Raw genomic sequence first — 11,412 nt, forward strand, 5'->3', positions numbered from 1 at the left:
AGCATTTCTGGTCTTGCCCTCATGAAACATCCTGGGGATCATGAAAGAATGATCACATTAAGGACCTAAAACACTAACTATATTTGAAAGTTGGCCATTGCTTATATGTTGACCAAGGCTGGTGGGGCACTTGAGTGTCAGATAGACCCGATTCTGATTTCAGAAAGCAAATCTGATGCTTTGGTGGAGGAATGGCAGTACCCGATGCAGCCCCAAGACACAGAACATGGACTCATAAATGTGCAATCTCTATGTTTCAAGGAGAAGGCTATGAACTCCAACCAGAGACTGATGCTTTTTAAGTGTTGCTATTGTTTTTGTACTAAATCTTCTGTCCCTGATAGGGTGAGTAGAAACATTGGTCTGTGCATTGAGATTCATAAATTTGGAAAGGGTTTAAATCTTTTAACTTACCTGGTTTCCTATAATATTTATCATTCCCTTTTATTTCTCTCTCTCTCTCTCTCTCTCTCTCTCTCTCTCTCTCTCTCTCTCTCTCTCATTCTCACTGTGTGTGTGTGTGTGTGTGTGTGTGTGTGTGTGTGTGTACAGGCACACACATTTGTAATAATGCAATATACTTAAAATTGTAATGGAACACATTTTTATGAAAAAAATAATCATTCTTGGAAGATTTACATTAGCTTTTAAAATTCTATTGAAATAAAGCTAAAGGTTAAGGTGATTGTCCATAGAAATCTCATTGTGTTATACAATTAATTTAATTAAATCAAGTGTGTAAGATAACCAGAAATAAAAATTACTAGAGACTGGCATATAATCATTAGAAATGGCTATTCTGCCAACATACAGTCATTTAACTTTAGGGCAAATACTGTAACATCTTAAAGCAGTGTGTCTGGTAAAAGATGTGATAAAAATGAATATTAAACTAAAATGTCACTGGTTTTATATTATTATTAAGAAATCTTCCTTAGCTCTTAACTCTTATCTCAGCATTTTAATTGTCTATTTCTTAAATTTTTATCTCACATAAAGCTATACTAAAACTAATAATAAAACTTAAGTTTCAATCTCAAAACAGAGAAAGATAGTGAGATGGTCATGAATGCCCAAGATAACAACACTACAGAGGCTACGAGAGAAACTGAGGCAGGAAGCCAAGGCTATCCTAAATATCCCTCTCCCTCCCTCTGTCTCTCTCTCTCTGTCTCTCTCTCTGTCTCTCTGTCTCTCTCTCTGTCTCTCTGTCTCTGTCTCTCTCTCTGTCTCTGTCTCTGTCTCTCTCTCCATATATGTTTGTGTGGGCTCCACTCATACAGTATCCTCTATCTTCACATTCACAAAAGTCAATTGACAAGAAAACTGAAATACGATTATTTAATTTCAATTCTGTCACTGAAGCAAGTAAGCAAGTAGTAGTGTGACCATAAGATAAATATCCTAGATCAAGTGGTCATATAGCATTTATTCCTGATAAGTTCCTCACTTAGGAATTGACTGTGGAGTTCTCTGCAAAAGAAATCACAATGCTTTCAGATAGGCAGAGTGAGGCAGCTCCCAGCAATTGTGATGTTGCCGTATACTGGACACACTCTCCACGGGACTGGGTTGCTGGAGAACAAACAAAGGCATGGCTGTTGAGTAAGAAAGCTACACACTCTCTCTCATGCAGGTCAGAAGGATTGTCTTACCAGTCTTAGAAACTACTAGAATGTGATTCAAACAATCCAGCCCTGGAGATTAGAAGTCCAATCCCCTTGGTATGTTAGCATTGTGTGTACCTTTGGTAAAAACATCCTCTCAGTTTATATATTCCTTTTCTTGCTTATCAAAATACAACAATTAGAAATACATCATCTAGTACTATAATTTAATGTCCATAGTTTATATATATATACATATATATATATATACAATGATAGATTAGAGTTTCCAATATGATCATAATGCCCTTCTAATTATTAGTTTTACTCAACCAATAAACATCTCATAGTGAGCTATGTCTCCTAGTGAAAGGATGAACTGTTTCAAACAGATGCTCTGAAATAATGTCTGATACTCTTTTGTTTATTTTTCCATTTGTTTTATGTTAGTTTATCTCTAGTCCTAAACATGTGTCTGGACACTTGTATTCCTGTTGGGTATCAAAGAGAATGAAAACTACGTGGGTTCAATGAAAATATTCCTTTTGTATTTATTGACTCTTCAAATCAAAGGAGATGCTTTTGTTCCCACCATTTTCTATTTTCATACAGCTTTTGAGTTAGATATCAAAAAAAATGACCGTGCCCATTGCGAAGCTACTGAGAAATGTTGGATGATTTCCTTGAGCCAGCTTAGAACTGTATTGTATGTTAAGATTGTTTAGAGGCAATGGGACATGTCTGCAGAATGGTAAGACATTTTCGGAAATGTAAAAGTGTGATCAGGAACTGACCCCAAGCACGTGGATCTGGAATTTAAAAAACCATCTAAACAGCAGTAGAAAAGGGATGCCTTGACTGGAGATATAGGAGAAGATAGTCAAATATAAATCAACATCAATGATTCTCAAATGAGTGTGAGTTCGTTTGACTCTTGAATTCAGAGATCAAAATTAAAAAAGATGAAGGAAAAATCTAAGGAGGATTCCCAAATCTCACATGGTTTATAATCCCCACTGCCTCCACAGTTTCACTAGTGAGTATTAAGCTGTGCTCACCAAGGCCGCATTCTGTGTTTGTGTGTATGACTGGAGATGCACATGGATAAGAAACCATATTCCGGACAAATGAAGTGGCTCAGCAGGTAAAGACTCTTACCTCTAAGTCTGATGACCTGAGTGCCATTTCTAGAACCCATATAGTAAAAAACATAACCAACTCACGTACGTTTTCCCGTGACTTCAGCGCGTGCATGCGCGCGCACACACATGAATAAATGTAAGAATAGTTAAAGAAAAATTGCATTCCAGCAGAAAATAGCTGTTAAATTTGTTCTGCCCTGTGGCAATTTTTTCTTTTTTCTTTTTTATCATAATCTGTGTGTTTTCTTCCCTAAGCATATATCATTTGGGTATAATCCTCTGTTTTTAATCATTCTAAATGTGCAAAATAGATATCTCTCTCTCTCTCTCTCTCTCTCTCTCTCTCTCTCTCTCTCTCTCTCTCTCTCTCTGTGTGTGTGTGTGTGTGTGTGTGTGTGTGTGTGCGTGCATGTGTGTGTGTGTGTGTCTGTCTGTCTGTCTGCTGTCTCTCTGTCTCTCTGTCTTTCTCTGTCTCTCTCTGTCTGTGTGTGTGTCTGCCTGCCTTTCCTCTTTCTCTCTGCCCATTACCTTGTCTCAGTTGTTCTATATACTTATACCTTAAAAACAATTTGAGAAATAAGGAACAGGAATGGCTCTGGAGAAAAGCAAAAGAAACAGAAGAACATATCATAACAGGGCTGGAAACAAGAAACAGCTTCCAATCTGAGGTTGTGGAGCATGCCTCAGGCCATGCTAGAGGGAGGCCACACTTGGCTTAGTTACCAGATAACATGCACTACACACATGTATGCTTCTTTATAGTATTACTCCCAAACAGATGGCGGGTTCTGTACTCTAACATTCAGAAAAGTTTCCCATGTCTTCTTTTTTTTCTATTAACAATAACTGACATTTTCACCATTTCATTTTTCAGAGTTTGTTATTGGCAGGATGGGGTGTATCCTTGAAAAAGGAAATATAGAGAACAGCATGTGTTGATTTGGAGCTAAGAACAGTAGCTTGGAAAAATAACAGCAAATACCCATGGGAACATAAACGCTAAATTTCATTTGATGTTTACAAAATGTAGATGTCTTCTTATAATCCTTACCTCAGAAATAAAATAACTAATATTTTGAAAGCTTATATAATATGATCAGTTAGCCAGACAAAGACAAGGGTGGGCTTAAACATACTTTTGTCATATTGCCCATCAAGATGGCTACACAGTGGATTGGACTGAATGAAATATTCTTCAAATTATTCATCCAGCTTTATCCTCTGAAAAGCTGGTGAATGCTCACATGAGACTTCTAGTTGCTATTAACCCATGGCTATGCTCAACTATTGCTTTATTATGGATTTGTAATATTTTTAGTTTAAACAAATATGATTGTCTCTATTTTAAAGATAAGTGGGGTTGTGAAACTAGTCATGCATCATACAAGGTAAACCCAGTAAGTAACTGAGTCCCCTGCCTTCTTTTTACATGGGATCCCTGGGATGCTTTGCCAACAGTGAAAGGATGGTATGAAAGGATTTCCCTGTGTCCAACAATGATATGTCTAAAACCCACAGTGCTTGAACTTGGGAGGCCTAATTTTATTGCTGTGTGACCCCAGATGAGTTGTACCTTGTGAATTAATATTTTAAAACTTAAAATGCAAACTCCCTGAAGCTAATTGCTGTTCAAGAGTTTTAGTTCATGATTCAAGGGGAAACAAATACATGAAGGCAGAAAAGCTCTTATTCTGATGGATGACTAGAGACAAGTTGTCAGCATAGGACATCTCAGGGTGGTACTTGAGACACAAAGGAACTGACTTTGCCTGTGTCCACAGGCAGCCATGATCATCAAGGTTCTGGAAATAGACAATCGTTCTGCAACAACACATTTTATTCTTCTTGGATTTCCAACACGACCAGCCTTCCAGCTTCTGCTCTTTTCTGTCTTCCTGGTAACTTATCTGGTGACACTGGTTGAGAACGTCGCCATCATCTTGGCCATCCATAGTGACGGGCAACTGCACAAGCCCATGTACTTCTTTCTAAGCCACCTCTCTTTCCTGGAGATGTGGTATGTCACTGTCATCAGTCCTAAGATGCTGGTAGACTTCCTAAACAAGGACAAGAGCATCTCCTTTAATGGCTGCATGACACAGCTTTACTTCTTTGTGACCTTTGTCTGCACTGAGTACATACTCCTTGCTGTCATGGCCTTTGATCGCTATGTAGCCATCTGCAACCCACTACGCTACCCTGTCATTATGACCAATCAGCTTTGTGGAATGCTGGCTGGGGGGTGCTGGTTCTGTGGGCTCATGACTGCCATGATTAAGATGGTTTTCATAGCTCGGCTGCGCTACTGTGGCACACCACATATCAATCACTACTTCTGTGATATCTCTCCACTCCTCAATGTCTCCTGTGAGGACTCTTCCCAGGCTGAGCTGGTAGACTTCTTCTTGGCCCTCATGGTCATTGCTGTACCTCTTTGTGTGGTAGTGACATCTTATGCCATCATCCTGGTCACCATTCTCAAGATCCCATCAGCTCAGGGCCGTCAAAAGGCTTTCTCCACCTGTGCCTCTCACCTGACAGTTGTAACTCTTTTTTATTCTACAACACTCTTTACATATGCTCGCCCTAAGCTCATGTATGCCTACAATTCGAACAAAGTGGTGTCTGTTCTCTACACTGTCATTGTCCCCCTTCTCAACCCCATCATATACTGTTTGAGAAACCGTGAGGTGAAAACGGCCCTTAAAAAGACTATTCTTTGCAATAGAAGTGGACCTGGAGGGGATGGGGATTTCAATAGTTAAAAAAACAAAAAACAACAAAACAACAAAACTTACAGAATCACACTGGAGAGATGGCTCAGTAGTTAAGAGCACTGGATGCTCTTCCAGAGGACCTGAGTTCAATTCCTTACACACACGTGGCAGCTCACAACCACAACTCTAGTTCCAGGAGGACCTGACGTCCTCTTCTAGCCTCCACTGGCAACAGGCATGCACATGATGCACAGACATACACAAAGCACCGATACACATATAATAAAAATTAAATTAATTTAAAATTTGAAAAAAATTAAAACACAGAATTCTTTTTAGAATAAATAGGTAGATGACCAGCATGCAATACTTGTATTTATTCACCAACTACACAGTACTGCTAAGACTTTTTAAAATAAAATTATAATTAACATTCAATGTAACAAACCAGACTATGTTTATAATGTACATAATAACTTTATTATAAATCCTTTCAAATACATTTATGTATGAAGTTTGTATGATAGAGTTGGGGGTGGGGACAGAAGGCAACATCAATTATTTTCCACTACTACCTGCTAGGGTATTTTTGGAGTTTGGTTTTGTTTTTTGAGACACTGTCTGTGCTGAACCTGGTGGTCAGTGAACGGCTAGACTTGCTGGCCAGAATCTCTGGATCCTATCTCTGTGTCTCAGAGCTGAGGTAGAGACGCTTACCACCACACGTGACTTCCCCCATGAGTGCTGGAGATTAACTTTGGGTCCTTGTGCTTGTGCAGCAAAGACTTTACCCACGGAGCCAAGCTGCCCAGAGCTCTCAAGCAAAGTTTAAAGACTGAGTCCTTAGTGGAGAAATATATGAATATAAATGTAATAAATTAAAAGATATTTAGATCGCAGTTATAGATTGAATTGTGCCCTACAAAAGGAAGTACTAATATTTGATATCTCACAGTGTGGCTTTCCTTGGAAATTGGATTTATATGATGAGCAAATGTAAAATTAGATTTACTCTATGATATCTAAGAGTCATCACATAATAAAGGCATGTACGTAAATCAAACAGATGAAATCCTAAAAATTTTAGTGGGTTTTTTTCTGAAAAAAAAAAAATTTTGAGACAAGGTTTGTCTGTCCTTGCCTGTCCTGGACTCACTTTGTAGACCAGGCTGGCATCAAACTCACAGAGATCCACCTGCCTCTCCAGGATTGCAGAGTGCTAGGATTACAGTGTGCACAGCCATGACTGGCTTCTGAAAATATTTTATATTCAGTTTTGCAACATGTTTTTACTAGTAAAGGCCACACCTATTAATAAAAGATCAAACTAGACTTCTATGTATAATAATGGACTCATCGCCATCCTGAAAACAACAGGGTAAGAACAGAAGAAAACTATAGGATTCTTCCTGGATTCTCCAACTTTACAAAGTGCTTTTCCACCAAACCAGCTATTTCTTTACTTAAAACAGATAAACCCCTAAAGAGGCTTGATCTCAAAATACAGATGTTGAGTAAGGTGTAAGTCATAGAGATCATTTTAGGAAATCCTGAGATTTTTCTGTCAAAATAACATTTTGGGTCTTCATAAATATTTGAAACAAATAATTAAAAGAAAAGAAAATACACAGATGTATTTTACTTGGGACAAAATACTTATTAATATATTATCACTATGTGCATGCTATAGAATATCATTATTCTCAAAAGCTCTCTGTACATAAATGGGAGACTGCTTAGAGCAAACAGTGGCTCTTTGCAAACAAGAGACAGTGTCCATGGCACAATGTCTGCAGGCTCTGCCTTTCTTTGCCTTGCACAACCATGAAGCTTAAATAGAACCACTATTAAGTAGCATATGTTTGTATGTTTGTATGTTGGTATGTATGGTGTATATATTATGTATATGTGTATGTATTTTCAAATGAGTGCTGCAATTAATGTCTATTAGCTGAAAAAAATTAAGCCTCCATAATATCATCTCAAGTGTATGAAATGTTTGCCCCAAACTAGAATATCTATTATTAATAAATACTTTGAGACCAAAGGAAAAAATGATTACTTGGAAAACATTAGAAGTCTTTTAGTTTTTTTTAAAAAGTGTTTGTCGTGTTTGTAATGTGTATACTTTTGTACATGTGTTCATATGGTGTGTATGTGTTTCTGTGTGTTTGTGTGTATGTTTTGTGTGTGTTCATGGATTTGTGTGTGTGTGTGTGTGCATGTGTGGTGTGTGGATGAGTAGTGTATGTATACATGTGTGCTCATGCAATGAAGCATGTGTGCCTATGCGTGTGGTATGTGTGCATGGTATGTGTGTGGTGTGTATGTGTGGTATGTGTGCATGTATGTGAGTGTATGATGGCCATGTGTGTGTGTGTGCATACATGTGTGTGTGCATACGCGCACGTGTGTGTGTGTGTGTGTGTGTGTGTGAGCTTGTGGAGGGAGGCCTGAGGTTGACAGCGGGTATCTTCCTCAGTTGCTCTCCAGCTTATGATTTGAATCAGGATTTCTTCTTAAACCCAGCCACCTCCCACAGCCTGACACAACAGGTAGGCTGCCACACTCTCCTGTGACTTCTGTTGGTTCTGGGGTCTGGCTGGGTTCTCATTCTTGCACGGAAAATACTTTACTCCGTGAGCCATCTCCCTAGCACTGAAAAGCTTGGTTTGATAAATCCATTATGAATGTTACGACTTTCTGAAGAAACATCCATGTACTTGAGTTAAGAACACACCTTATGGGGTGAGAGAAAGATGGCTCAGCAGTTAAGAGCACTGGTTGCAGTTCCAGAGGACCCAGGTTTGATTCCTGTCATCAACAAGGTGGCTCACAACCGTATGTAACCCTAGTCCCAGGGAATAGGATGACCTCTTCTGGCCTCTGTGGAGATCAGGTCCGCACATGGTCAGCAAACATAAGCAGGCAAAAGACCCACACACATAACAAAATGTTAATTGGTTTTTAGAAAGAACACTTTGTGGCATAAATGCCACCTGCACTCCCAAAATAATATATATTCCTTTATAGCTTAGAAATCACAATACTCACCAGTTTTTCTTTTTCTTTTTTTTTTTTTTTTTTTTTTTTTTTTAGTTTTTTTTTCCTTTTTTTTTTTATTAATTTATTCTTGTTACATCTCAATGTTTATCCCATCCCTTGTATCCTTCCATTCCTCCTCCCCCCCCCCATTTTCCCATTATTCCCCTCCCCTATGACTGTTCCTGAGAGGGATTACCTCCCCCTATATATTCTCATAGGGTACCAAGTCTCTTCTTGGCTACCTGCTGTCCTTCCTCTGAGTGCCACCAGGTCTCCCCCTCCAGGGGATATGGTCAAACGTGAGGCACCATAGTACGTGAGAAAGTCATATCACACTCTCCACTCAACTGTGGAGAATATTCTAACCATTGGCTAGATCTGGGAAGGGGTTTAAAGTTTACCTCCTGTATTGTCCTTGGCTGGTGCCTTAGTTTGAGCGGGACCCCTGGGCCCAAATCTGCCTATCATAATGTTCTACTTGTAGATTTCTAGGACTCTCTGTATCCTTTTATTTTGCGATTCTCCCATGCGTCTCTCATTTAGAGTCCCAATAGGATGCCTTCCCCTCTGTCCCAGTTTCGTGGTAAGTGAAGGCTTTCGTGGGACATGCCCCTTGGGCTAGTATGCAGATATAAGTGAGTATATACCATTTGATTCTTTCTGCTTCTGGGTTAACTCACTCATTATGATCATTTCTAGGGCTTCCTCAAGACCCAGCTATTCCACTCCTTGGAATATACCCAGAAGATGCTCCAGCACACAACAAGAAAATTTGCTCAACCATGTTCATAGCAGCCTTATTCATAATAGCCAGAACATGGAAACAGCCTAAGTGTCCCTCAGTAGAAGAGTGGATAAAGAAACTGTGGTACATATACACTATGGAATACTACTCAGCTATTAAAAACAAGGAACTCACCAGTTTTTCTAAAGTGTGTTTCACACATTTAAAAATCTGCTGTGAATACCTCCGGACTCATTTTCTGATGTGCCTTTTCTACTGTTTTGTGTGGGAAGGTGATTTTCTAGGACTCGGTCTTGTGATAGTCTGGCACTTAATTCTCAAGGGAGTTTGTTATAGGTGTTGCCTCGGTCCTAGGAAATCTAGAGATAGATTTCATTAAGTATTCAGACCCATACCATTGGAGACAAAAGCCTAAAAGCTTAATTAAGAACAGAACCTGCAATGGGGCTCTAAGAAGAAAAAAGTCTATTAATACACAAGGCCTTTTCTCCTTCATGACTTTCTCAACTTTTAATTGAATGAATGGCAGCTAAATTTATTGAAGAACAAAACGATTCTTCCATATATAGTACTCTGTAAAACAAAAAATTCTTTTTTTTTTTTTCTTTTTCTTTCATTTTAGACATCATCTTCCCATGTGGCTGACTCTTTCTCAGGGCTGAAGCTACCTTAAAATATTTATAAAATATTTAATTAGGTTCATTAATAATTTCAATGCTAATTAATCTAGCTTTGAAGTAACATTTTGTTTTCAACCTAAACAGTCACTGTGGATCAGATGGCATCTTAATCAACGATGGACCACATAATCACCAGTGCTTACTGTTATGCTGTTACTCTGTGATATGGCAGGTGTTGTTGTTTGTATGAGAACACTCCTATGGCTCCACATGATGGCACACGCCTTTAATCCAGCACTCAGAAGGTAGAGGCAGGATGATCTCTGTGAGTTCCAAGCCATCCAGGGCTATATAGTAAGTCTCTGGTTTTTAAAATAATTATGAGAGATAAAATAGGTGTGAAGTTGGGTGTGTAAGAGATACAGAGGATGAAGGAGGAGCTGGGGAATAGAAAACCATGATCAAAATATATTGTGTAGAAAATTATTTTCAAAAAAAGTAATAATTATAATCCAAATTATTATTATTTTTGGTCCTCTATTGTTTTGAGTCAGTTTAAAATATTCATATAATATTTTGATTAGAAAAGAAATATTAAATCCTTTTTCTACAGTACTGGTTTTCTTTCTTTTTTAATTTTCTAACTTATTAATTCATTAATTTATTTATTTATTCACTTTACATCCCAATCTCAGAACCCCTCCTACTTCTCCCAGTCCCACCCTCACACTACCTTCCCCTATTCCCCACCCATTCTCCTCAGGGGAGGATCCCCTGACACATCAAGTCACAGCAGGACTGAGCACACCCTCTCCCACTAAGGGCCAGCAAGGCCTAGCTAGGAGAAAGGGATCCAAAGGCAGACAACAAGAGACAGCCTTGGCTGCAATTAAGGGACCCACACGAAGAACAAGCTGCGCATCTGCTACATATGTGTAGGGGACATACGTCCAGCCTAAGCAGGCACTTTGGTTGGTGGTTTTGTCTCTGTAGGCCCCCATGAGTCCAGGATAGTTGACTATGTAGGTCTTCTTGTAGTGTCCTTGACTCCTCCTGCTCCTTCAATCTTTACCCTCACTTTCATAAGACTCCAAAAGCTCTGCCTAGTGTTTGGCTATGTTTCTCTGTATCTGTTTCCATCATCTGTTTGATAAAACCTCTCAGAAGACAGTTACACTAGACTACTGCTTGCAGGGATAGCGGAGTGTCATTAATAGTGTCACAGGTTACCTCTCTCCCATTGGATGGGTCTTAACTTGGGCTAGTCATTGGTTGGCCTTTCTCTCAATCTCTGCTCCATCTTTATCTCTACACTTCTTGTAGGTAGGACAAATTTTAGGTCCAAGTTTTTGTGGGTGAGTCGGTGCCCTCCTCCTGCCACTGGAAGTCCTTCCTGTCTACAGGAGGTGGCCAAATCAGGTTCCATATCCCATGCTGCTAGATGTCTTAGTTAGGGGTTACCCTCATGGACTCCTGGGATCCCCTCCCCCATCCCAGGACTTCAGCTCATCCAAGAGATGCCCCTTCACCAGTTTT

General features: G+C 39.2%; 1 protein-coding gene across 1 annotated transcript; it reads left to right on the top strand.

Moving 5' to 3' along the window:
* The first annotated feature begins 4,536 nt into the window (after positions 1-4,536).
* LOC127191038 (olfactory receptor 6Y1) lies at positions 4,537-5,514 on the top strand. Its single transcript, XM_051148274.1, has one exon. It carries the CDS (start codon positions 4,537-4,539, stop codon positions 5,512-5,514), a length of 978 nt encoding a protein of 325 aa, XP_051004231.1.
* The last annotated feature ends 5,898 nt before the right edge of the window (positions 5,515-11,412 follow it).

This window comes from Acomys russatus, chromosome 6, assembly GCF_903995435.1.
Source record: "Acomys russatus chromosome 6, mAcoRus1.1, whole genome shotgun sequence".
Lineage (NCBI taxonomy): Eukaryota > Metazoa > Chordata > Mammalia > Rodentia > Muridae > Acomys > Acomys russatus.

Excerpts from the sequence above, each read along its gene's own strand:
- LOC127191038 (XM_051148274.1), top strand. The coding sequence starts at position 4,537 with ATGATCATCAAGGTTCTGGAAATAGACAATCGTTCTGCAACAACACAT.